Genomic DNA, 27,977 nt, shown 5'->3' on the forward strand with positions numbered 1-27,977 from the left:
ACTAGTCATTTCCTCCCAGAAGAACATGAAGTCTATTCAGATTAGGGAAAGCAAAATATTTAAGCTAAATTGGTAAATCCATCCTATTTAAGTAATGGCATTGCACTGAGGACAGAATATAGACCCGTGAATTTTAACAGCATTACAAAGCACCTTCCCAAATTCTTCTGAGAAATGCTGTTACATGGCTCTTGTTGTAAAATGCTGTCAAAAGATCCAAAAGCACTGAGATAGGGAGGAGGCAGTCAATGGAGTAACCTGGATCTGAACCAAAGGAGTCAATCAGTTTTCTCTCTGTACCTAATTAATACATGCCAGTGTGGCTGCAGAGAGCATGTGCTCTTGACTGAATAATGAGGTCAGGAAAAGGGGGCCAGAGAGCAAACAGCCATTTTGCAGCATCTAAAATTTCCACGCATGAGCCCCATGAGGCATTTGGAATTATGATGAATGATTTGCATGGCAGTAGGGATTTAGGAACCCCACTTATATGCCAGGACCTCAAGACAGTTTCTGTCTACATGCCAGAGTTTCCATTACTTGCTCAGCCTTTTCCCTCCACCTCCAGATGTTCCTTTAAGATTCCTCAAAATTTCTTTACTGTAGATTAAAAAGGATTTTGATTCTTACCGCTTTCAAAAAAAGAGGTAGAAAAATATGAACAATGGCAGTAATAGGTAACAATAACCAATGAGCACACAAGCAGCATCACAGGGATTAAGACTATAAAAGCATACACACAATGAAAGAATCTATCTATGTGGCTGGATTTTAATAAGAGTTACTATATAAGCAATGTCTTAACATACACAATCAATTTGAAAAATAATCTGCAGCTCCTAAACTACAATTTTCTCAGTCCCGCTTGAACTTCTTGGGAATTACATGGTCTCAATTCAGCCCACATGTAACAGGCCTGGAATATTTACAAGCACCAGCCTTCTGCCCATCCCCCTTACTTCAGACTGAAATCTGAGCTGTAAGAAGCCCTCTGCCTGTGCTCTCTCCATTCACACTCACCACCACCACGGACTTCCCTTTATCATAGTGGCCGTTTGCACATGTACAGAGCATGCCACATGGACAGAAGATCAAGCAAAGGGAACACACAGCATCTCAAATCACTAGTCCCCCACACCCTGTGGGCATGAAAGAACTGACTCAGTGAAGTTGGCAACCCATGATGCCTGGTAAGAGTATTACAGGAACGCTGATAAACCACACTATTTCTACCTCACCCTTACAACCAATCCACAGCTGATGTTTCCCAGCCCTAGCAACAAAGCTGGTGAGAACATTATACTACCCAAATCACACTTACCCACCAGTAGCAAGGCTGGAGAGACCACTCAAATCACTCCTCTTCTCTCCAACAATCCCTAGCAACCCCTTCACCTATCCCACCAAAAAATCTGCACTGCCTCAAAGTGATCAAATTTAAACTACCCCCACTACAAAACTTCAGCATCAAAACTGAGAATAATATTGCACCTTCTCCCTTACCTCCAATCCTCTTTGTGGTGAATACATCAGTACATTCCCCAGCACTGTCACACTGTGGGAAGGAAAGACTCCCTCCATTTCCTAGAGCATTTGTGATTCCCTACCACCCCATGGGAACCTTCCCTCTCCTCCGTCCCCCGCCCCCATCACCTAGAGTATCAGGACCCCTTCCAGCCCAGGGGCCCTCCCATTTCTTAAAACACCAGGGGACCCCCCCCACCACCACCACTCCAGCAGTCTCCCGTCCTTCCCTGGGCACCAGAAAGCCCCATCAGTAACAGCCCCTCCCCCCACTGCTTCCCAGGGCTCTGCGGAATCCCATCAGGCCCCTTTCTTACATCACTGGGGAGCGCCCCCCTTTCCTGGAGCACCAGCTACTCTCCCCTTCTCAGGGCACTGGGGCTGAGCCCCCCACTTCCCAGGGTATCACTGGGATGGGACTGTGCCCTCCCCCCACTTTCCAGAGCACCAATGGGAAGCTCTAACAATTTGGGGCTGAGATACTCCTTGGAGCACCAGTGGGAAGCCCCACCAATTTCAGGCCAAGCTCCCACACTTCCTGGAGCACCAGCAGGTTGGGGCTAGGCCCCCCCCATTTCTCAGGGCACCGGTTGGAAGCCCCCGCCCCAGGCCTAAGCACCCTCCTACACTTCCCGGGGCACCAGTGGGGAGCCCCGCCGGCCGGGCCTGAGCCTCCCCCCCTCCCACGTCACTACTAGGGAGCCCCCACTGCCTCCCACAGTTCGGAACTAAGCCCTACCACATCACGGGTCAGCAACGTGGAGCACCCTCATTTCCCGCGGGACTGGAGAGAGGCCCAGCCGAGCGGCCCTGAGCCCACCGGCCGAGCAGGCTGCAGCGCGAGCCCCCCAAGCGGGCTCACCTCAGGCCGGCAGCTGAGCCGGGTGATACCCCGGCCTGGCGCTGGCTGGTGATGCTGCCGCCGAGATGGCTGACACACGCGCCCATTCACTGGTACATCGGCTCCACCCCCCCTCGCTGCGACTCCGCCTCCCACCGCTCTGACAGCTCCCTCGCCCACTCAGGTGGAGCGACGGGAAAGGTTTCCTCAGGTCATTCACCTCTGACCCTCCTCAATCTCCCCCCCACAATGAGGATTGCTCTGTATCCATTGGCTGTCGGCTCTCATTCACCGGTGGGTGTGACCAATCGACAAGAGATGGGGGCGTGGCCAATGAGGCGATGGCTATGGTCTGAGCGGCCCTGGCCACTCCGTCACTGGCTGCTCTGCAGCTCCGGCTCCGTGTCCTCTGGTGACACAGCCCGCTCTCCGCGGTTAACCCCCTGGCTGCCGGACCGGGACCACAGCCCGCGGCGTCGCGCCCAGCCCGCGGCCTCTGCAACGTGCCAGCGGGGGGGCGCTGAATCCCAGAGCAGGGCCGTCGCGCCCTGGGTTCTCCTGTGGGGGACAGCAGCTGAAAAACATAGGCACTGACAGCAGGAAAGGAGACATAAATTAAGGATGGTCCTGTAAAATTCAGGCTGGGTACAACCCTGACAGCCCAGGGAGCAACTGCGTGGGGAAGGTAAACATTTGTCCACAGCTAGGACAGTCTTATCCACAAATGGGGAGTTTGGGCCCACTTATTTATTGTCCGTTTGTCCCCCTTGCATTGGGTTTCTCTGTAAAAGACCAGTTCCCAATATTAAGCACTCTCATGCAGGCAATGCCATATACACTGATCCCTCAAAGGATTTGTCCCTTAGCCCTACTGTACCATCTTTGAAATGTAACAAGGACATTTGGGACATCTGGGAGAAGGTGTTCCTTATGTCATTAGCAATCATTTATTTAACAGGACAGCAAAAATTCTGCTATGAATAAAATCTGCCATTTATCAGACCCTTTTGTTTCACAAACTTTTTATTTCACAAACATTTGCCTGCACAAGACTATTTGCAAGAATGTAGGCCACAAGTACCACAAAGAGTATTGTGAGCACTTGTTGGCACTTGCAACCAGAATGACTCACAAAGCAATTTTGATAAAATTATTTTATTAAATGCACAATAGATTGTAATCTGCCTAAACATTTGTGGATTATGTATGGACAGGAAAAGGCACCCCATTCCTAAATCTTTATAAGACTAAGGTCAACCAGAGGCAGAAACACAGTAATATGTGACCCAATCTTATGTCTTGAATACCTAGTTACTAAAAGCAACCACTCTTCAAACAAATCAGCCAAAATATTCAAGTCAAAAGGGAAAAAAAGCAAGACTTCATAAAAAAAAAAACAAAACATCCCATATTCATGGCTCATTTATAAACAGGAAAAAAGCGATACATTTCTAGGTTACATTTTTTACAACCAATGTTTTAACCAGCCTCGGGTAGACATTTTCTAAAGCTGAACCCTCGGAAATGGAGACAACATGCATTAAAAAAATTGAGCTAAGAGTCCAATAGCATGAAAGCTTTAAATGACATAGGGTTAATACTTAAAATGTGTCAGTTTCCATTTAGTAAATTGATATTGCTGCTATAAGTAAGAAACAACAATAAAAGTGAAGAACCATAGAACTTTGTAAAACTACTCAATCTGAACGATGTTTGAGAGGGATGAGTATGGGTCATTTTCCACAGCTGCAAGTCTGTGACAGGAATTTGGAATACCTCTGAAGTTAAGCAATAGTGGCTAAAGAGCAGTGAGCAGACATCAGCCCAAACCTGGACTAATTAAAACAACCCTGAAAATATTTATATAGAGATGAGAAACCACAGCTTCCACTGACTTCAAAAGGAGTTACAGATGTCAACACTTTTAAAAAAATCAGACTCAGAGCATTCAAATTACAGTAAATGAAATATAAGTAGTTGGAGCGGTGACCACAAACCTGAAAACTTCTAGTCAAGAGCAACTTTATACGAGTCTTCCCATGGACTTACATATAGGCTGGGAAATCAAACAGAAAATATTCAGACCAGACTATGGTTGATGTAATGAAGCACAATTTTTAAAAAATACTTATTTTCCTTTTAATCTTTGCCTACTCACCAATTTGTTCCTTGACCCTGAGTGACTCACTTTTTAAAAACAGTTGTTTAGAAAATTATTCCCTTTCTAAATTCTGTCTCTGTGTGTGTGTGTGTGTGTGTGTGTGTGTGTGTGTGTGTGTTATAAATGCAATACACTTTAGAAACATTGAGAATGTAAGTCTTAAATCTGTTTGAGCTAGACATGAATGGCCTCGTCCTCTAACAGCACTTGTGCAAGGAGACACCTGTACCTTCATAGTGCCCCAATTATTTGAACAGCACTCCAATGTTTGTGCAAAATTTCACCTGTGCAGGTGCAGTTTCAGGATTGGGGTTCCTGTACAGCCTTCATAAATATGACACCTAAGTACCTTCCAGTGGTGTAGCAACTGACATTCTGAATACCAGGCACACATGCTTAGTGCTCTCTCTCATCCAAACAGAGGGAAACGGTGGGATTTTAAATAAATACATACGTACACCGTATTTATATTACACTCACAAGGCTGAAGAACAGCACTTGGAACAAAAGGGGTGATGTTTGTGACAATCATTTGTCCCTGTGGGAGATCATTGTGTGTCTTGAGCTAGCCATGAGAAAGCTGTCTTCCATGCATACAAGATTTGAACTGGCTGTGGACTGTTCGGTGGAAGAGAAGAATTGTCAACCACAGCTCACATCCTGGAATTATTAGGCCAGTTTGGTGCAAGCCTTGAAACTAATGTTTGACACTTTGAATCTGACATGGTATTCTATGAGAACCTAATGCAGGAGCTGTGGATGGATTTGATGTGCCTTAGCTATTACAACAAAATTGTGCATACAAATGCCAACCATCTAGGATATGTCTGGAAATTCCTGTTTGAGTCTCTGTAACTTTGTTAATAATACTTATTGTTAGGGAGTGGTCACAATGTACTTGCCTTTATAGAGAGTACATCTGAATTTGGGAAACCATGCAGGACTTGATGTGGATTTTTATTGTACTTTTAAAGCCTTTTTCATCTGAACATTTTTGTTTTCAGAGGGAGCAGGGGACAGAGAAATATTAGTGTGAAGCTTATGATAACAGCTTAATTCTCTAAGATACTGAGCACTCTGAAATTACCAACCAACACTGTAGTAATAGTTGTGTGCTCAGCACCCCATATGATTGTGTTCCAAACTATTTTTAATGATACATAAAACTTGAATGAATCAGGTTGCTTTAGTCATTTCCAGTGGCTCCAGGGGTTTCTTCGAGATAGTAGATAGAAAAGTTATAAGAATTGCTGAACAGACCATGTTTATTTCCTAATTTGCCTAAATTAAGAACAACCATATTGGGTCAGACCAAAGGTCCATCCAGCCCAGTATCATGTCTTCTGACAGCGGCTAATGCCCAATGCACCAGACAGAGTGAACAGAACAGGGTAATCATGAATGATACCGTTCATGTCACCCATTTTTAGCCTCTAAAAATGGAGGTGAGGGACACCATTACTACCCCATCCCGACTAATATTTATTGATGGACCTATTCTCCATGAATTTATCTAGTTATTTTTGAACGCTGTTAAAAGTTCTGGTGTTCACACCATCCTTGGGGGCAAGGAATTCCAGAGGTGCATTGTGCTGCATGAGGAAACACACTTTCCCTCTGTTTGGTTTAAATCTATCTATCTATTAATTCCACTCAGTGGCCCCTAGTTCTTATGTTAAGGGAACAATAACTTTTTCTTATTCACTTTTTCCATGCCTGTCATGATTTTATAGCTCTCTATCATATTCCCCCTTTGTCTCCTCTTTTGTAAACCAAAATGTCAGAGTCTTTTTAATCTCTCCTCATGTGGCACCCATTCCAAATTCCTACTAGTTTTTGTTGCCCTTTTCTGAACCTTTTCCAATGCCAAGATATCTTTTTTTGAGATGAGGCGACCACATCCGTATGTGGTATTCAAATTAAAGAAAAAAAAACAACAAAATAGATTACAAGTGGTGGTTGGTAAATCCTTCCTGAGTCCTTTGGTCATTCTAAAACCTGCATTTTGTCTGCCCTGCCCAAGTTATCTATTCAACCCCTTACCAGTATTTCAGGGAAGCAGGAAAGGTGATTACCGCACATATTTAGACCTTGTAGCAACTAGAAAATAATGGAATGATGATTTCACAGTAAAACATAAGCTGGAAAAGCATTACTGACAAACAGCAATGATGTTAGCCTTGGCCAAGCCTCAGACTCAGTGGCCTAGAAGCAAGAGGACGATGATTATTGTAACGTTTGCCTAAGGCTTTTTATCCATGGATCTCATACCACTTTTAATACTCCATTTTATAGATGGTGAAAAATGAGGGATCTAGAACAGTGCTCAGCAACCTTTATCACCTTGTGGCACACTTTAGTACTCATAATTTCACAGCACACCCACTCTCCTCCTCACCCCCACCTTTAACTCAATACCTGTGACCCACCAGAGCCGCCACTGACCCCATGTGCTTCTCCCACCAAGCGGTGGGGTGCATGCACAGAGCAGCAGATGGCACTTCCAGCACATAGCTCTGAGGCATTCTAAGTGCCCCTTTATAACACACCAGTGGCAGAACACTGCACTAGTCGGAGCCCAGGGGAGGGGACGGATACAGCCTCGCTCCATTAGACTCCCACCCCACTCTGGCGTGGGCGATAGAGCCTGGGACTCCTGGCTCTCAGCCCTCTGCTCTAAGCACTAGGCTAGACTCCCACCCTCATCCCAAGGGGACCCATTCCAAACCCCTCAACATTTTAGTTGCCCTTTTCTACTGCCAATATATCTTTTTTGAGATGAGGCCTGTATCTCTATGCAGTATTCAAGATGTGGGTTTTACATAAGGGTTATAAGATATTCTCCATCTCATCCGCTATCCCTTTTTTAATGATTCCTAACATCCTGTTTGCTTTTAGGCTGCCGCAGCACAGTATCTGGATTTTTTCAGAGAACTATCCATGATGAGTCCAACATCTCTTTCCTGATTAGCCATAGCTAAATTAGCCTCCATCATATTGTATGTATAGTTGGGGTTATTTTTTCCAATGTGCATTACTTTACATTTATCCACATTAAATTTCATTTGCTATTTTGTTGCCCAATCACTTTGTTTTGTGAGACCTTTTTGAAATTCTTCAGTCTGCTTTGGTCTTAACTATCTTGAGCAGTTTAGTATTGTCTGCAAATTTTGCCACCTGATAGTTTACTCCTTTCTCCAGATTATGTATGAAATAAGTTGAACAGAATTAGTCCTAGGACTGACCTTTGGGGAACACCACTGGTTACCCCTCTTCACTCTGAAAATTTACCATTTATTTCAACCCTTTGTATCCTGTCTTTCAACCAGTTTGTCAACCACAAAAGGATCCTCCCTCTTACCCCATGACAACTTAATTTACGTAAGAGCCTTTGATGAAGAACCTTGCAAGGCTTTCTGGAAATGTAAGTGTACTAGATCTACTGGATCCCCCTTGTCCACATTTGGCTACCATTACAGCTTTTTCCATATATAAGAGGCTGCTGACAAAGGGGAGGTTTCACCAGCAAGCCACGTTTACACTGCTTTTTTTTCCTGCAGGCGAGCAAATATGCAAATAAAGCATCTATTTGCATTTTTGAGACCTCCTGGTTGCGTACTGCAGCCAGCAGTTTGGGTCAGTGTAACAATAGTCTAATAGATTAGTAAGACATGATTTCCCTTTACAGCAATCATCTTGACTTTTGCTTAACAAATTTTGTTCTTCTATGTGTCTGACAATTTTATTCTTTACTATTGTTTCAACTAATTTGCCCAGTACTGATGTTAGACTTAATTAGTTTGTAATTACCAGGATCGCCTCTAGACCCCTTTTTAAATATTGGCATTACATTAGCTATCTTTCAGTCATTGGGTACAGAAACTGATTTAAAGGATAGGTAACAAACCACAGTTAGTTCTGTATTTTCACATTTGACTTCTTTCAGAACACTTGGGTGAATGCCATCTGGTCCCAGTGACTTCTTACTGTTAAGTTTATCAAGTAGTTCCAAAACCTCCTCTAATGACACCTCAGTCTTGGACAATTCCTCAGATCTGACACCTACAAAGGACAGCTCAGGTTTGAGAATCGACCTAGCATCCTCAGCTGGGAAGACTGATGCAAAGAATTCACTGAGTTTCTCCACAGTTGCATCTGTGGAAGTGGGTCTTTACCCACGAAACCTTATGGTCCAATATATTTATTAGTCTATAAGATGCCACAGGACTTCTCATTCTTTCTCCACCATGTCTATCATTTTGGAGTGCTCCTTTTCTATCTTGATCATCCAGGGGCCCCACTGGTTGTTTATCTGGCTTCCTGCTTCTAATGTACTTAAAAAAATTTTTAATGCTTTTAGAGTTTTTGGCTAGCTGTTCTTCAAAATCCTTTTTGGCTTTTCTTATTGTGTTTTTATACTTAATTTGGCAGTGTTTATGCTCTTCTATTTTCCTCACTAGGATTTGGCTTCCACTTTAAAAAATGTCTTTATCTTTCACTCCTCCTTTTACATGGTTATTAAGCCATGGTGACTCTTTTTTGGGTCTTTTACTGTGTTTTTTAATTTGGGGTATATGTGGGACACTTCCCATAACTTGGAAGTCATCTTTCCACTAAAGCCAACACTGATATGGAAATCCAGCACCGTCTAAGCCGTGCAAGCTCTGCTTTCACCCGCCTGAGACAAACGGCCTTTCAGAACTGGGACATCTGTCTCAAGACAAAGCTCCTTACATTCCATGCAGTGGCTTTTCCAACGCTACTATATTCATGTGAAACCTGGACAACATAGAAGCGCCATTTGAAGGCACTTGAACAATATAATCAATTCCGCCTCAGGAGAATCCTAAATATCTCTTGGGAGGATAGGTGCATGAACAGTAGTGTCCTGGAAGAGTGAAACATGACCAACATTGAAGCTATTATCATAATTCATTAACAACTTCTTTGGACCAGTCACATGGTTTGGATGTCTGATCAATGCCTCCTGAAACAGATTCTGTTTTCCGAACTGGAGGGAAGACAGAGGAGCACTGCGATGCAAGAGAAGCGATATAAGGACATACTGAAGGCAGACATGAAAAAATGCAGCATCAGTGTCAACAGTTGGGAGAACATTGCACAAGACCGTCCCCAGTGAAGAGTGGTAATCTGTGAGGGGGTGGTGCGATCTAAGAGGTCCTGCTGCATTGCAGACGAGGAGAGGCAGAGAAGACGAAAAGACCATCAGAAACTGCCCATGCCCCTCCAACAGCTACTAATACCTGTCTTTTCTGTGATAAGATCTGCGGCTACACAATTGGGCTGATCAGCCATCAATGGATTCACAAATAGGAGGGTGACATGAAGACACGCTACTTATCAGGTGACCACCAAGATATATTTAAGTTGCATCTCTATTATGGTATCTTTGAAAAGTTTCCATACAGCTTGCAAGGATTTTACTTTAGTCACTGCACCTTTTAACTTCTGTTTAATTAACGTCCTCATTTTTGTATAGTTCTCTTTTTTGAAATTAAATGCCACAATGTTAGACTGTTGAGATGTTCTTCCCACCACAGGAATGTCAAATGTTGTTATATTATGGTCACTATTTCCAAGCAGTCCCGCTATAGTTACCTTTTGGAGCACTCTAGGTCACCCATCTTTTTTAGATTTCTAGGATTTGTCTATAAGCACTTTAAAAACTTGTCACTGTCTATTTGTCTGCCCTTTTCTGATGTGTTAGATTCTTTTTCATGTGATTTTCTCATCTGATCTGGCCCGTACATAACCCTCTTCCATCCTCTCCTGACTAAAACCTAAAGAATCTCTATCAATAGATTCTCCTGTAAGAGAAGTCTCTGTCTGATCCACACGCTCCACTGCACCAATCAGCTTTTCTCCAATTCTAAGCACTAGGCGAAACTTCCACCTCCCTCCCAGGGGGAGGCATAAAATGCAAGAGTCCTGGCTCCCAGCCTCCCTCCACTCTAACCACTGGACACCACTCTTCTCCTGGTGCTGGGTTTGATCCCAGGGGTCATGGTTCCCACCCCTGTTCTAACCACTAAACTTTACTCCCAGTCACTCTCTCCACTCGAAAGGTCAAGTGACTCACCTAAAATCCTGTTTAACTTAAAATACATTTGTAAAATAAAAACCCATGTTAAATGTCTTATATATCTGCCCCTGCTTCCACTGTAGTCAGTAGCAAGCTTCCACTGGCAGAGGGAGGTGCCAGCAGAATACTGTGAAATGTAGATACAATTTGGGAGACATGTAGTAATTGATACGAATAAGCCACTGAGCTGGAAGAAACATCTTAACAATTGTTACTAGCCTCTGTGATCCCAATTCTGTACCCATAAGAATGATGAGTTTTGCTACTGACTGTGCTGAGAACAGGACTGGGCTCTCCATTTCAATCTGTATTCAGTTGGACAGGTAAGAAAAAGCTGACAGTTATGAACCTATTAAAGATCCACAATCTGGACAATCACAACGCATTTTATAATGAAGCTAGAAAATGTTAGATAGTCCTCTATACTATTATGAGGCACAGACATGAGGCAAAGTTCAGATACAAGCATCTCTGTAATTCACTGACTTTGTGATGGGGGGGTTTCATTTGTGAGCATTTTTAAATATGAATTCCTTAACCATAATTGGGGGTGCAATTGACTTACACATCTCATAGAGCTTCACAGGTCATCAAATCCAGATGCCTGCCCACATACAAGCAGAACCTATCACCATCACTCACAGATTTCTTTTTTTTTTTTAAATCTAACCTGCACCAGAACCTTAAAACGCCCCTTCCAGGATTGAACTTGCAAATGTGGGTTTCACTAAGCCAACAGTCTAACCACTAAGCTATCCTTCCCCCCATATTACTTTGCTTCTTGGTTTATCATGTAAGTATTCATGTTAAGTATCACCACCACAGAACTATTCTGCTTTAACATATGCACACTAATTATGTACACAGAAAAAGCAATCAATATGTTTTTCTTTAAAAAATGTATAGCCTTAAAAGTACAAGTAAAAATATTTTGAAAAGTAAACTGAAAATTTTATTACCTGTACTGAACCAAGTATCTCCCACAGCAGATGATGACAACTTCAGCGGCAAGGGAGCACCAGAGGGGTAAAGTTTTATTGATGCCATCAGTTCTGGAACAGAACAAAAAAATTCAGTTCTGGAAAGGTAAGTAAAAATTAGAATAATTTGATAGTCTTCTACTTTAAAGAGTTGTCATTTTTATTAACTTGAAGTTTTAATAGGTTTACAAATTTGTGTATACCTCTGAAATAAAACCTACAACAGAGTTTATCCTTTTATTTAGAGAAATATTCTGTACAGTAATATGATCAAATAATGCTCTTTTACAGAAAATTTGTCATTTTAAGACCATCAAATGTTCTTTTTAAATGTTTTCAATATTTTTATTTAAAAAGACACTAATCATCTTTTCAAAACAGAACTATTATGTTTACTTCATATTTTTTCAGTGTGTTGTGATGCAAACAGCAGTACCAATCATAAAGTGAAAGTGACCAGTAGTGTAGTACGTTAATAGTTGGCCCACACAGGGCTTAAGAAGTATCTATCTCACTGTACTGTAGCATCACTGGCCATTGTGGACATGAAAAAGTAGAGTCCCAGAATAGTAGTATGGAAATCAGCTTATCAAAATACATTTTAAACATACTATCCAAGGTTTATTAGTAATACATGGAGTGATTTGGAACTTTTAATAAGATTTTTTTTTTAATCTTGAAAACATCCCATTAAAATGGCAAGCCAAGGAAATACACCTATAAATGAAACTAGAGCAAGTAAGTATCTGGCCCAAGCTTTTTAAAAATTGTTCTTTCCCCATGTACATCACAGATTTTGGAAACATGCTTCCCTACACCACTTTACAACTCTTATGGTGATGGTACCCTCTTAAAAGCACTATAAGATCTGTGGAGGAACCTTGGTCTAAAGAGAAAATATACTATTCTCCATTCTATGATCAAAACAGTCGTTGGACATTTGGTCTTTGAAAAGGGAGAAACCTTAGCAGAAAAGATTATTTCAGCGCCATCTTGTGTCAGAAGTAGAAGACTCCAGTTTCTAAAAATTGATCTGCAGAAATGTAGCACTTTAACAAAATAATTTATCCAGTGACCAGCTTCTGTAGGACAGACCGACTTCATCAGATCAATTTCATTTCCAATACAAATTGACATTTATAAGTACAGAGGACCAAAAAAATATTGCAATAAAAATTGACAAATCAAATAGGATTGAAGGAAGGAGGTGGGGTGGGGGGTGAATGTTATTTGTCCTGTCTGAGAGAATTACCAGCATCAAAGGAAGGGAAGAAGTCCTTGTAATGCGTGAGGTAGTTGATGTCTCTGTTTATACCATGTGTTAATGTGTCAAATTTGAATATGTACTCTAACTCACAAGTCTCTCGCTCTAAGCCTTGTTAAATTCTCTGTGTTCCAGGACACTAATTATCAGGTCTTTAACAGAATGGCCCACTCCACTGAAATGTTCACTGACCGGCTTATGTGTATTGAGTTTCTTGATGTCTGCTCTGTGTCCATCTATTCTTTGGCAAAGATTTTGCCCAGTCTGTCCAATGTACATAGTGTCAGGGTACTGTTGGCACATAATAGCATATATAATGTTGCTGGAAGGGCATGAGAATGTATACAAGATCAAAGGCACAGAAAATTAAGACACTATTTTCCATTTACAAATGGATAAGAAAGTGATTTTTTTTTCCTTCTGATGTAGGCTGTATCATTGCAATTCATAGCTGTGTCATCTTCAGACTGCAGATTATTACACTGCTCTTCAGCTAGGGTTCCTCCACAAAACCATCCAGTAACTGAAGTTAGTATAGAATCATAGGACTGAAAGGGACCTCCTAGGCCAGTCCCCTGTGCTCATGGCAGGATTAAGTATTATCTAGACAAAAATTGTGTCAAGGGCTTGCCTAACCTGCTTTTAAAACTCTCCAATGGTGGAGATTCTATCAGCTCACTAGGCAATTTACTCCAGTGCTTAACCACTCTGACCGGACATCTTTCCTCATGTCCAACATAACCATCCCTTGCTGCAATTTAAACTCACTGCTTCTTGCCCTATCCTGAGCAGTTAAGAACAATTTTTCTCCTTCCTTGTAACAACCTTTTATGTACTTGAAAACTTATGTACCCTCAACCTTCTTTTTTCCAGACTAAACAAACCCAGTTTTTTCCATCTTGCCTCATAGGTGATGTTGTCTAGCACTTTAATTGTAACCCTCCTCTGGAGTTTCTCCAATGTGTCTACACCTTTGGCAAACTGTGATGCCCAGAACTGGACACAGTACTCCATTTGAGGCTCAACCAACATACAGCAGAGCAAAATTACTTTTTGTGTCTTGCTTATGACAATGCTGCTAATACATAAGAGAAGGATGTTCGCTTTTTGTCAAAAGTGTTACACTGACTCATATTTAGCGGATGGTCCTTTATAACCCCCAGGTGCCTTTCCAGCCCATGTGTTTATCCTACTTTGAGCATATTGCATTAATGGTTTGTATTCTGCACTGGCTGAATGGATTTCTGGAGAGAGTTTAAGGCCTTTGTATTGACCTTAAAAAAACCACAAGAATAACCTCTTTTCCCATGTGACAGTTACATCCGAGATTTTTGCAGAACTCATAATATAATCCTAACATTATAAAAAAGAGGGGGCTGCTGCCAGGGCATTCGATAAAGGCCCCTTTTCTTGTGGACTGCACTTGTTGGATCCTTGGTCCAAAATAACACAACTCAGCTGATCTTCAGGGCACACTAAATCTCCTTTTAAATGACTTTTTGGGGAAAGAAGAGATATTTTATCTATTTGATCTGGTACATTTAGATAATGTTACACTTTGAGAATCAGCAGTTACCCTACAATTTGCTCACTCTGGGTATGTCTACACTAGGAATTAACTTTGAAGTTAACGTCGAAGTTAGGCACTACATCAAAGTAGCCAGCAGAGAGTCTACATGCATTTTTTTCCCCTTACTTTGAAGTTAACTTCAAAGCAGGGAGCCCAACTTCAAAGTCCTTACTCCACTCCCAGGAACGGAGTAGTGCCCTACTTCAAAGTTTAACACTGAAGTAGGGTGTATGTAGACGCTCAACTTCAAAGTTATTTTTGTAGTGTAGACACATTCTCTGTGGTTTAAGTTAATTATTGCAGGAGCAGAATATAAGAGAACACTCTTGTAGTTTCACAAATCTAAATAGAGACACGATACATTACTCAATATCATTTTACCATATCTCAATTTTGGGGACAAATTTTGGTCAACAGCATCTATTTAATTTTGCAATACCTGCTCATCCAATATACTGTTGATCAACAGTGGTCATCTTGTTTCATCTTGAATTCTAGAAGGCTTTTGGATACCTTGGTGATAAGCTCAGGATTAGAACCTAAAAGATCAGAATAGAATTTAGCACGTCAGGCAGATGAAAGATGACTTCTCAATCTGTTCAGGTAGCTAAGATATCTTGTTTAGGACAGTAAAATTCACCCCAGTGTGGCAAAGGTCCTATTTATTATTCAGATGCTTAACAAGGGGCTTATCCTTCTGTGGTCCACATTGGCTCCCATGCAGGCCCTATACACTGAGTGGAAATTATATCCATAGGTAAGTTTATTCAGATCAAAGAGTAAGCAAACCCTGATCTCTCTTAACTGGATCACAGCAATTACCAATCTAGAAATGAATCAAACTGTAATGAACAAAAAGTCTCATTTTTAACTCTCCTTTTAAATAACTAATATTCAAGCTTAATGAGTTTTAAACAGGAATTGAAGCTGTTACAATACTAACTTGGGAGCTTTACCAACCACTGCAACCACACAGGCATCTTGAGTGAAGCAAAAACAGTGAAAAGGATTTCATGATCACGAATATTGTACTCATGTCAGAATTATGGACACAACACTGGTGTTTAGTTTACTGTTTATATACTACAGCATCAGCCCAAAAGGTAAGCGGACTGCTTTTGTTTGCAGAATTCTAAGAGAACGAAACCAGAGTATATGGGAGTCTCAGACATGTCATATTTTTAATGTTTAGGTACTGCTTTGAAAATATCACTTGTTAAAGGCTTTTTAAAATTAATGAAAAAAAAAAGTCAGTAGGATTTGGATTGCAAACCACCTGCCATACTCCAGGCACCTGAAAAAACTTTCTAGACACTCACAAGATGGCAGGCCCCACAGGCAGTATGCAGCATCAGCTCTGTGCTCAGTGGTATCATTATTTTGACTATTACAGGCACACACATCCTTTTGTAAGTGAGTGTGTGCGTTGGTTATTTCCTTATGCTTTCAAATTGTGCCAGAAGAGCTTTCAACTTCCCTCACTGAGTCACTAATAGGCAGAAGGGATATTTCCAAGGCTGACACTTCCATCTAAGAAAACAAAAAAGCAATTAAGCAGCACTTTAAAAAGACTAACAAAATAATTTATTAGGTGAGCTTTCGTGGGACAGACCCACTTCTTCAGATCATAGCCAGACCAGAACAGACTCAATATTTAAGGCAAAGAGAAACAAAAACAGCAATCAAGGTTGACAAATCAGAAAAAAATTATCAAGGTGAGCAAAATCAGAGAGCGGGGAGGGGAGGAGTCAAGAATTAGATTAAGCCAAGCATGCAAAAGAGCCCCTATAGTGTCCCAGAAGATTTGCATCCTGGTTCAAACCACATGTTAATGTCTCGAATTTGAATATCTTCCATCTAAGGTGTAAGTTCCCAATCATAATGGTACCTCTGTGTCAAAGAGCTGACAACGATTTGTGTGAATAAAATTCCTCCTGTATACTACTTACAGGCTTAGGTTTAGGCAAACACACACGCAATACCTCTACCCAATTTAAGCTACCACAGGAATTTGGCTGGGAAGAACTGAAATATAAATATGGCAACACATCCCTACTCTTTTAGGCAGCTTATTGGAGTCATTCATGAGCTTTTATATTACTACTGATTTGCACTTCTAGCACAGTTGAATTTAACAGTGAAATTACTATATTACAAAGCAAGCAATCTTAGGACCAAGCATGGCAAATAACTGCTTACAGTATCAAGAGTTCTCAGTTTTTACTTTTATTTACTCACAGTGGTGCTAGCATATTGTTTTCACATTTTTATGATCTATTACATTGTAAAATATTTTGGGAATGGAGTGTTAGGCCACGTCTGTGCTACAGCAATCTTTCAAAAGAAGTTCTTTGGGAAAAGCTCTTCCAAAAAAACTTCTTTCGAAAGAGCATGTCCACACACAAAAAAGTGGATCAAAAAAAAAAAAAATCAAGCTGCTCTTTCAACAGAGTGTGTCCACACAGACCCCAACTTTTTAGAAAGAAAGGGCCAGGGATTAAAAAAAAATCCAGCACCATGAGGACTGCTCTTTTGAAAAAAGGTGCCAGGAAGCATCTACACGTGCTGATAGGGGAGTGGAAGATGGCTTCCAGAAGAAGAGACCCGTTCCTTCAATTTTGGATCAAAAGAGTGAATTTTGTGTGTGGACGTTCCGTGTGTTCTTTAAAAAATGGCCTCATATTCTGAAAGAACATGCTAGTATAGACGCAGCTTTAGAGCTCAAACCAAACACTTGGCTCAAGACACATACACATAGGAAGTTTGGGGAACCTTCAGCACTGGATATATATTTTAACCACCTTCCATTTCCACTGTATGCTGACCCAAGACCCTGCGTCACACACTTTTTCCCCAACCCTCAAATTCACTGAGAGCTTTAAGTCAGAATCAAAAGTCAATTAAACAGAGCAACGCTAGTTGCTATTAAAGTTGTGGTAAAAAATAAAGAGGGCTGTTGGATTTAATTTTTTTTTTAAATCCACAGAGAGGCGAGAAGGAAATTGTGCACATGATTACCATCTAGTAATCTGTCATTGCCCATTCCTTTCAGATCTCAGGGATTATGACTGTCATGTGGAAAGTTCTTCAGAAGCACTGTCTGAAAGAACAGGAAACCTGAATATCTTACTACAAGGTAGGAAAGCAAAGGAAAAGGAGAGGGAACTCCATTTAGTTGGAAGACCAAGGTCAGAGCAATGGGGCATTCATTTATTATAAATAAAATCATGTGGTAAATTGCCTAGCAGTTGATCTAGATAGATGTATCTGCAGTGCTGGGGACCAGCCAGGGGTCATGGAGGAAAGATAGGCAAGAGGTCCTTTGGAGTCCAAATTTAAACTTCTAGGTAAGAAAGAGAAGTCCAAGATCTCCATGGTAACTGAAATGCGCCTAGTTTCACACACAAGGCCAAAAAGGCAAAACTTCAAGGTTTCAATGCATGGATGAGATGACAGTGTAGGGAGTAAAATTTCAGATTTATTAGGAAATAGGGAACCTTTTAGGAAAGGAGGAGCTTATTGAGGAAGGACGGGCTCCATTTAAACCACAAAGAATCCAACTGCTGACAAATTTTTTTTAAAAGTTGTACACAATTTGTTTTTAAACTAAGCAGTATGGAAAAGATAACTGGTGAGGAGCCGCACATGGTATCCTCATATTAACTGACTGACTATCAACCTCAGTATGGGATGCAGAGGTGACATAGCTGAGGAACTGTCCCAGATTGGGGTGTTATTAGAGGCTTTTCAAACAAATTGATAAATTAACAGCAACTAGAACCAGATGGTATTCCCCCAAGAATTCTGAAGGAACTGAAATATGAAATTGCAGAATTACTAACAGTATGTAAACTACTGCTTAAATTAGCCTCTGTACCAGATGACTGGCAGATAACTAATGTGATACTACTTTGAAAAAAAAAAAAAAGGGTTCCGGAGCTGATCCTGGCAATTACAGTGCCATGTAAATTGGCTGAAACTACAGCACAGAATTATCAGACAAATACTTTATAAAAATTATGTTGACTGTTTCCCAAAGGGAAATCATGCCTTTAACAATCTGTTATAATTCTTTGAAGGGGGGAGGTGTCAACAAACATGCACATAAAGGAGATCCAGTGGACATAGTGCATTCACTCTTCTAGAAAGCCTTTCACAAGGTCTCTCACCAAGGCTCAAAAGGAAAACAAGCAATCCTGGGATAAGACAGAAGGTCCTCTCATGGATCAGTATCCTGGAAACAAAGGATAGGAACAAACAGTCTTCACACTGGAGAGAAATAAATGGCCAAGTCCCTGAAGGATCTGTGCGTGGATCTGGAAAAGGGAATAAATAGCAAGCTGGCAAAGCTTGCAGATGATACTAAATTAGTCCAGTATCAGAGGAGTAACTGTGTTAGTCTGTATCCACAAAAACAATGAGAAGTCCTGTGGTATCTTATAAACTAACACATTTTTGGAGCATAAGCTTTTGTGGGCAAAGACTCACTTTCTCAGATTCCAGATAGTTAAATCCAGAGCTGAATGTGAAGATTTACAAAAGAATCTCACAAAACTGGGTGACTGAGCAACACAGTAGCAGATGAAATTCAATGCTGGTACCTGCAAAATAATATACTTTGGATGATGGAGTCTAAATGATAAAGTCTAAATAAGCTGCTACCATTTAAGAGAGATGGTGAAGTCATTTCTCAACGTGCTGTCAAAAAAGCTAACAGAATGTTATGAACCATTATGAAAAGAATCGATAGTAAGAGAGAAAATGTCATAATGCCAGTAGATAAATTCATGGTACTTCCACACTTTGAATACTGCATGCAGTCATGGGCAGCACAGTTATCACAAAAATATAACAATGTTAGACAGGATACAAAATGGGCAATGAGCATTTCTGTAATATTTTAAAAAAGACTAAAAGGTAGTTCAGGAAAAGAATCCAGGGTAATTATTTATAAAAAAAAAAATCTGGTTGTTTCTTCCTCACTGCAATATTAACAATTGTGTATTGTGTTCATGACTAATCTTGATGATCTGAACCTTTCTTTGTGCAAGAGAAATAGTAAATAATTTAGAACAAGGACTTCCTAGTAGTTAATTTTTGCTTTCCTATCTCCAGAGTCTGAAAAGGCAGTGACAAAAGGGAAGCTAAGCAGAAACCATACAGTTGCCACTTGGCAATGCTCTGGTCCACACAGCCCCATACAAGTAAATCTCCTTTACTCAGAGAAGATGTTTGAGAAAACACTGTACAAGCCAAATGTTAAATATACCCTCCAAAGCCTGAAACTCATCACTTATCCAGCGGAGAGGGTTTCTACTGCTCACAGCTGTCTTTTATTAAGAGATTATAAACAAAGGTTTCAGACTGAATTTAACCTAACAGGCAAAGGTAAAAAGCAAAAAACTGTTTGTTTGTTATAACATATTCTTAATTAGGTATGCTACAAATGCATAGTCTTAGGCTTTGTCCACAAACAATTGATACCTTGCCAGCAATAAAATAGTTTAAGAAAACAAAATGCCTGTATCAGAAGATACATTTGTAAAAAAAAAAAAAAATACTGCATTATAAAACACGGTAAACTCTTTCATATCTGAACAGTAATAGACAGGTATCCCTGTTAGTCCGTATGCTAACAACACAAACCGGTAGTCATGTAGCACTTTAAAGACTAACACAATAATTTATTGGGTGATGAGTTTTCTTGGAAAACACATTAAGAGTCTGAGGGATAGCTCAGTGGTTTGAGCATTAGCTTACTAAACCTAGGGTTGTGAGCTCAATCCTTGAGTAGGCCATTTAGTGATCTGAGGCAAATAGTTGTTTTTTGTTTTGCCTTTTTTTTTAAAGGCAGGGGGTGGTGCTTGGGTCTATCAAGAGGGCAGGGGATTGGACTCAATGACCTCCCGAGGTCTCTTCCAGTTCTATGAGATGTGTATTTCCGTATTTATATTTATAAACCTGTCAGTGAGCACTTCAATGGAGCATAGTGCTACTGTTGGTAATGTATTTTCCAATAAATGTATTTATATAAGATACAGAAGTGACTGTAGTACAGTTTGGCATCACAATTAAAACTTGATGCTGACCTGTCTACACCAGGGCTTAGCAATCTTTATCACCTCGTTGCACACTTCAGCACTCATTATAATTTCATGGCTCACTCAATATATATAACCCAATCCCCTCCCCCAGAGCCAGGAAGCCCCAGCTCCCTTTTCTAACCCAATCTCCCACCCTCCTCCAGAGCCAGGTACCCCACACTTTCCATTATAGCTCAATCCCCACCCTCCACCTCCATCAGATCCTGGACCCCCAACCCCTCCCCACTCTAACTCAATGCTGGTGACTCACCAGAGCCACTGCCACCACGCACTTCCCCCACCAAGCAGGGGACCATGTGGGGAGAGCAGCAGACGGCACTCCTGGTGTATGGCTCTGAGGCACACCAGTGTGCCATGGCGCACAGATTGTGGTGCACTGTCATGTTTAGCTGTGTCTGTTTACTACTGCATTGCAACAGAATTCCCACGCTCTGGGGGAATTAGTGTAGCCAGAATCTTTACCCCCCCCCCCCCCAAAAAAAAAACCCCACAATTGTGTATGTGGCTTGACAACAAAATAGGATTTCTATAATCTACTAGAAGATCCCTGAAATGGAGAGAGAGAGAGAGAGAACAGAGTGAGTGAGTGAGTGAGTACAAGAGATGGGATTCTTCTGTGTTGAATATTCTGCATTTGATTTTTATTTTTGTTTTCCAAAAAGAGCTGGATTATATGATGAAGAGTAATCATAGTTACAGTCAAGCTAATCACATCTTATGCTAACTGCTGATGAGATTCAGGAGGAATATTTCTTTCCTGAACGTGCAGCATTGCTCAATTAATTTGTTTTTCACTTCCATGTCTTATATAAATACATGTATTGGGAAATAAAACTGAGTCTTAGAATTCTGTTACCTAGAATGTGAATCGTTACAGTAAATTCTCATATTTCTGCAGCCCTGGGAGCAGGGGATTGCCAGATATTCAAATATTCTGGATAACAGAATGACAGAATCACAGGGCTGGAAGGGACCTCAGTAGGTCATCTAGTCCAGCCCCCTGCTTCAAGCAGGATCAGCCCCTACTAAGTCATCCTAGCCAGGACCTTGTCCAGCCAGGACTTAAAAACCTCCAGGGATGGAGAATCCACCACCTCTCTAGGCAACGCATTCCAATGCTTCACCACCCGCCGGGTGAAGTAGTTTTTCCTGATATCTAACCTACACCTTTCCCTCTTCAACTTCTGACCATTACTCCTTGTTCTGCCATCTGACACCACTGAGAACAGTTTCTCACCCTCCTCTTTAGAGTTTCCCTTCAGGAAGTTGAAGGGTGCTATTAAACACAGAGGTATACCTAGCAATGCACAATACTGAAGAACAACAAGATTAGATGTTAAGAAACAAAAAAATGTATGCAGAGCATTTTACCAACAGTAGTATTGTACACTGTAAACTTCAAAGTTGCACGGGTACTTGGAAGTGCCTGCGCCTACACGGCTTGCGGACGTTTCGAAGTTGCTAACTTTGAAGCTCACACGGCGAGAATTAAGCTAATGAGGTGCTGCACATGCAGTGCAGCAATTTCACCACTTGGACTCATTTACATGCCCCTTTGAAGGAGGGGGCTAGTGTAGACAAGCCCTTATAGTGTCAACAGGACCAAAGAGTCAACCACACTGAGACTGACTACACTCCTTGCACTGTGCCCAAAGTTTAGCTAAAAGCTAAGGATTTGCTTCACACTGCTGACCCAAACTTAGAGAACAATTTAAACTCTGTTGTGGATCAAAGGTCTTCTAAAATTTTGTCCCACAAGGATGGAGGCAAACATAGGACTATCCATGTTCTAGCCCACATCCTTCTCTTTAACTGTTATAAACCCAATTCAGCAACTAATTGAGTTTTATAGAGCAACTTTCATATACCATGTATCCTAAATGTGCTTTGCAAATCAATGTGCAAGATATGGTTACTGTAGGGACTGCACAGTAATTGTTTATAAAAAGTCAGTCTTCAGAAGAGAAGCTCTCAAATGAAGGAACACGGACTAAAACATCTCACTATACTAAACTTAACATGGTATCATTGTAAGATCCCAGTACTCGATTTACAAGTTGTCTAATATTCTACCTGTTGTTGGCAACTATGACAGTGCTTAGTTTATTTTAGTCTTTGACTTGCTTTTCTTCCCTAACTTGTTAAAAAAAGTCTTTTGTTGGTTTTAAACATCTCCTTCCTTTCACAGTGATTCTGACGGGGATATCAAATTGTATTATTAAAGCAAAACTATCTGAGCCTGGGATTTTTGCAGAGCAGCTGAATGCCACAACTGTACACCAACAGAACAGCAGCTCAGGTAGTAGTCAAGTTTTCTCTGCATAGTCAGCGCTAAGACACTCAGCACACAAGTGTGTCAGCATGAAAGCCTGGGAGAAGGAAGTCAATTTTTAGAATCCAGACACACAAATCTTACACAAGTTTTCACAAAGAGTAGCATTTGTGATCTTTGCTCTGCAAACTTACTTGTACCAGTGAGCAAAATTTGGGCACTATCTTTCCAGGGGAAATTACTCTGATGCTCTTATCTCTCAACCAAGCATGAAGCAGCTGGCACTTAGACTTTCTGAACTGATATATTCAGATAGTCTTGTGGACATGCTTAAGTGTTAATTAACTGTTCTGTCAAGTTTGGCTGTACTGCATTACTATCCTAAAGATGAAAAAAATCCTCCAGCTACCAATGGGAAACATGCTATCTTCTGAATTTCATTTATGTCAGAGAATAATTTTTCCCCATTTCTAATCACAGGCATAGGTGAAGACAAGCAGCTCAGACTAAGACAAAGACAAAGCATCTATGTGAAAGTAGTTATCATATGCGTCCTCCTACCTTGTGCACTAGCCTTCATCGTGTTTGTTATATTTGAAGTTCCCTTCCCAGTAAGTTTGCTGAGCACAAAATTGACAAAAGATTTTATTGATAACTCAATATGATTTACGTTTTTTTCCATTATAATAAAAAATGCAGGGATCTGAGTTTAAGGTCCTAAGGACCAGAGTACAAAGATCAATTTTGTGAGCTCATGCTTTTAAAAGAACTGGTAATATCTGTGATCCACTGGGGTAATCGCTCTCTAGTGAGAAACCCTAAAAATGACAACTGAAACTCTGCCAAAACAAACAATTCCTCACACTCGGTATGAATACCTATGACAGGGGCATGTTTTGCCTGTTGCTATGAGGGTGTACAATCCCAGCGCACATCATACATACCCTGGCTATCAAGGCTTTATTTTGGATTGTGGGAAATTTAGGTTTGACTCTTGGACACAATCCTTTGCTCTCCAAGCCAGCACAGACATAAGAACATACGAACATAAGAATGGCCATACTGGGTCAGACCAAAGGTCCATCCAGCCCAGCATCCCATCTGCCGACGGTGGCCAATGCCAGGTGCCCCAGAGAAGGAGAACAGAAGACAATGATCAAGTGATTTATCTCCTGCCATCCATCTCTTGCCCTTGTTCTGAAGGCTAGGGGCACCATACTTTATCCCTGGCTAATAGCCATTTATGGACCTAACCTGCAAAAATTTATCAAGCTCTTTTTTAAACCCTAATAGAGTCCTGGCCTTCACAGCCTCCTCGGGCAAGGAGTTCCACAGGTTGACTGTGCGCTGTGTGAAGAAAAATTTCCTTTTATTAGTTTTGAACCTACTACCCATCAATTTCATTTGGTGTCCCCTAGTTCTTGTATTATGGGAAAAGGTAAATAATTTTTCTATATTCACTTTCTCCACACCATTCATGATTTTATATACCTCTATCATATCGCCCCTCAATCGCCTCTTTTCCAAACTGAAAAGTCCCAGTCTCCCTAGCCTCTCCCCATATGGGACCCGTTCCAAGCCCCTAATCATCTTAGTCGCCCTTTTCTGAACCTTTTCTAATGCCAATATATCTTTTTTGAGGTGAGGAGACCACATCTGCACGCAGTACTCAAGATGTGGGTGTACCATAGTTTTATATAGGGGAAGTATGATATCTTTTGTCTTATTATCGATCCCTTTTTTAATAATTCCTAACATCCTATTTGCCTTACTAACTGCCGCTGCACACTGCGTGGATGTCTTCAGAGAACTATCCACTATAACTCCAAGATCCCTTTCCTGATCTGTCGTAGCTAAATTTGACCCCATCATGTAGTACGTGTAATTTGGGTTATTTTTTCCAACATGCATTACCTTACACTTACCCACATTAAATTTCATTTGCCATTTTGCCGCCCAATCACTCAGTTTGCTGAGATCTTTTTGTTGACATGAACAATGTTGTGGGAGAATTGCATTTAAATCAAAATGGGGAGGAAACAATTTTGCAGCTTTCAGTCAGTTTTGCAGTGACACCATTCAAAAGTAACCTCTTGACTTCAGGAAAGGAATAGTTAAGCATTTTCTAATGGTAGACAAGACCTACAAGAAATGCAGATTCACTGAAAGCTCTGTAGCCCCTAGATTTCATTATTCAAAGATCCCTCAAGAAGGCGTATGGTAAGCTGGAGATGTCTGTGGTAGAACACACTGGAAGCTGAAATGGTCAATGCGATTATGTTATTTTTAAAAGTGATATTGTTTCTTGCTCTCACACTCTGAAGTGCATATTTCAGTCAGGAGTCTCTCTAGAAACGATTAACCATTTTACCACCTTCAAATTCTTGGTGTCCTGGGGTGGCAATGTCTTTCCTATCAACCTTCTAATGGCTTCTGCTTCTTTTCTGAGTGCTCATGCCCTGGTTGGAGCCAGCGATGCAACTGTATTCAGAAACGTAAAAGGCATGGAGAAGAAAGCACAGAAACCCCAAGTTCTGTATCATCCGAAGCTTTTGCCGTGGTGAGTCACAAAAAGAGAACGTTTTTTTAAATGTAGTTTGGTAACAACTATTTCATTTAGCAATACAGATCTTGCTGAACAAAAGTGAATGGCACCATAGCTCTGAAAGTGTATTATGAGTGTGTCTTTTCAAGATTAATTTAATCTTTTTTTTCCTGCCTTGTTAAACGAACCACAAAAGGAGAGGGTATCTAATGTTTAGTCAAAGGGCCTGGAGGTTTCAGGATAGCAAATGCCACCTAAGGAACACACTCACTGTGTTACATGGACTAAGTTACTTAAGTGGCCATTTATAGATCTATGGCAGAGTTGTAATACACATCACCCAAAAAAAATGAAATTTACTGTTTGTAAAGTGATTTGAGATCTTTGGAAGATAAACCCTATACAATAAAGGAACGTCTTTAGAAGAAAGGACAAAAAACAGCATTGTATTGAATAGTGACTATTTTAGCAAGTATAATGTTTTGTACTTCCACAGATCTTAGAAATGCTTTGATTTGTCATTTTTTTTGACATGCATACTGCAAGGTTGCGACATTGGCAAGTGCCACATTCATGAATTCAATTATTCACAAGCAGCCATCACTTCCCTGGGGCTGGGAGCACCGACAGCCACTGCCTCCCTGGCTCTCCATGGCCCCAACACCTGTTTCCACCTCCCCCCGCTGCTGCCTAGAGCTGCCTGGGAGCCCGCCTATTCACAAAATTCAACATTTGCAAGGGTTCTCAACACCAAACCCTCGTGAATGGTGCGACCTTCCTGTATAAAGCAGCAATTAAAAGCTGATAAAGCCAAGAACATCAGCAGGGACTGGGCACAGTTCAGTTTTCAATGGAACTTTAACATAAAAAGCTCACATCAATGAATGGTTCTGTGCAGAGACCTGTCATAGATCTTGTTTATTAACAGAACAGAATACTATGGGTTTTATCCTGAATACAGTGGGACCCAGTCATATCAGACTTGCATATATGAGGTAAAATGAATGGCTCAACTTGTTTCAAAGCATAACAATACACCAACTGCAATTCCAGTTAAAAGTTGAGTCTACACTAATTACAGTAAGTGGTCACCAAATATTTATTAATGTTTAATTAATTTACTTCATGTTCGAGGTATGTTTGTTTCTGCAAAGTATCCTAGAAACTGAGTTTTCTAGTGGGCCCATTTGCACACACAAGTTTTGAGCAACTAAAACAGCAAGAAGAGACATTTTTTCCAATTTGGCAAAAAAATTGTTAAGTCAAGAGTCACCATGCACATGAATAGGAGACAGCCCTTAATAAATAACATCAGACCATACTTTTTGTAACCCCTATTTTAAGAACAGTGCACACACAATGGGCTCATCTACACTCCCACCCTCCTTTGAAGGAACGATGGTAAGTAGAGTGTTGGGAGTTTACTAATGAAGTGCTGCGCTGCATATGCAGCACTTCATTAAGCAAATTCCCCCCGTGGCTACTTCGAAGTTTTAAACTTTCTGAATTTAAGTCAATCCAGGCCCTACCTCAAACTCAAATACCCTTACCCTACCTCCTTCCCCGCCCTACCCCTGCTCAGTCTGTGGAGATGGGGTATGGACACGGCAAGAGGGGGACGCACCCCCCCACACACACCCATCCTGCAGAGCAAGCAGGAGGCTCCCATGTGACAGCTCCAAGGCAGAGGAAAGGAGCAGCAATGACAATGGGGCAAGGGACAGCTGAAGTGCCAGCATTTCATAGCCTCCTGATCAAACCAGTCAGGATCGTTTGTCAGACACTCCAGGATCTACCAGTGGATCTTGACCTAGTAGTGGGCTCCTGCTGTGCTAGAGGCAAGTGCCACCATCCCCTACTACATTCTATTTGAAATTGAAGTCCAGAAGAAGTTATAATAAACTATTGATCTGAAACAAACAAGACAAGTCAATCTTGCAGGTGAAGTGAAGTAATACTGAAATATTCCCCTTCGCTCCCCAGGAAGAATCTTCATGCCAAGCCCCTTGGAACAAAGCAGCCAAGATCACTGCCATTCGTGAGACTTACTTCTGAAGACAGCAAGCTGCAGAAGAAAGCACCATTTTCTGTTTTGATCCAAGCACAGTTTTTGTTTTAGCCATAAGTCTGCATTATTATTCGCCTCAACTATTATTCAGATAAGCAAGAACATCAACATTTTACATGAGACAGAGTCAAGGAATTACAGATTGCAATGAAAGGTTAAATCTAAGTGACGATCTGTTTTGTAGACAATCCTTTGAACACATCTTGGTGCTGGCTCCCTCCACGAACTCCCTGGAATCGTACTTTAACTTCAGCAGAAGACTATGGTCATTAGGAACATAAGGAATCATGGAAAAAACTACTTATAGAAGCAATAAAAGTCTCACTGACATTGCAAACTCTCCTTCTTTCTTAGATTAATTGTAGTTGCGAGTTCACAAAGCAACTATCATTTGCTACACTGAAGACTGTATTTGGACAGATTATACTTAAATTCACGACAAGGATTATTCGGAAAAGCATCAAACACTGGAACCAACAAGAAGTATATATGCCCTATCTATTGAGCCTGAGGGCCAAATTCTTCCCTGACATACACAAATCCTA

The 27,977-nt window shown here is 41.0% G+C and overlaps 2 protein-coding genes across 2 annotated transcripts in view; one reads left to right on the plus strand and one right to left on the minus strand.

Annotated features, from left to right (window-relative positions):
* The window catches only part of ACACA (acetyl-CoA carboxylase alpha), a 248,727-nt gene that overhangs the window by 213,744 nt on the left and 7,006 nt on the right, over positions 1–27,977 (minus strand). The window contains exons 2-3 of the mRNA XM_075013812.1: positions 14,883–14,982; positions 11,589–11,681 (exon numbers count right to left, since the gene is read on the minus strand). Coding sequence (XP_074869913.1) covers positions 11,589–11,681; positions 14,883–14,890 — 101 coding nt within the window. The 5' untranslated portion in view covers positions 14,891–14,982. The remainder of the gene's footprint in view (positions 1–11,588; positions 11,682–14,882; positions 14,983–27,977) is intronic.
* Positions 15,489–27,483, plus strand: C19H17orf78 (chromosome 19 C17orf78 homolog). Its single transcript, XM_075014123.1, has 7 exons — positions 15,489–15,546; positions 17,496–17,579; positions 19,559–19,831; positions 22,736–22,846; positions 23,300–23,430; positions 25,144–25,379; positions 27,348–27,483. The coding sequence occupies exons 1-7, from the start codon at positions 15,489–15,491 to the stop codon at positions 27,481–27,483; spliced, it is 1,029 nt and encodes a 342-aa protein (XP_074870224.1).

The sequence above is a fragment of the Carettochelys insculpta genome, chromosome 19, assembly GCF_033958435.1.
Source record: "Carettochelys insculpta isolate YL-2023 chromosome 19, ASM3395843v1, whole genome shotgun sequence".
Lineage (NCBI taxonomy): Eukaryota > Metazoa > Chordata > Testudines > Carettochelyidae > Carettochelys > Carettochelys insculpta.

What these genes read in the sequence shown, in the direction of transcription:
- C19H17orf78 (XM_075014123.1), top strand. Translation starts at nt 15,489, where the DNA reads ATGGACACAACACTGGTGTTTAGTTTACTGTTTATATACTACAGCATC. An exon ending in CTACAGCATCAGCCCAAAAG is followed by an intron (nt 15,547 to 17,495) that starts GTAAGCGGACTG and finishes CATTCCTTTCAG; the next exon opens with ATCTCAGGGATTATGACTGT. An exon ending in CCAACAGAACAGCAGCTCAG is followed by an intron (nt 22,847 to 23,299) that starts GTAGTAGTCAAG and finishes TTCTAATCACAG; the next exon opens with GCATAGGTGAAGACAAGCAG.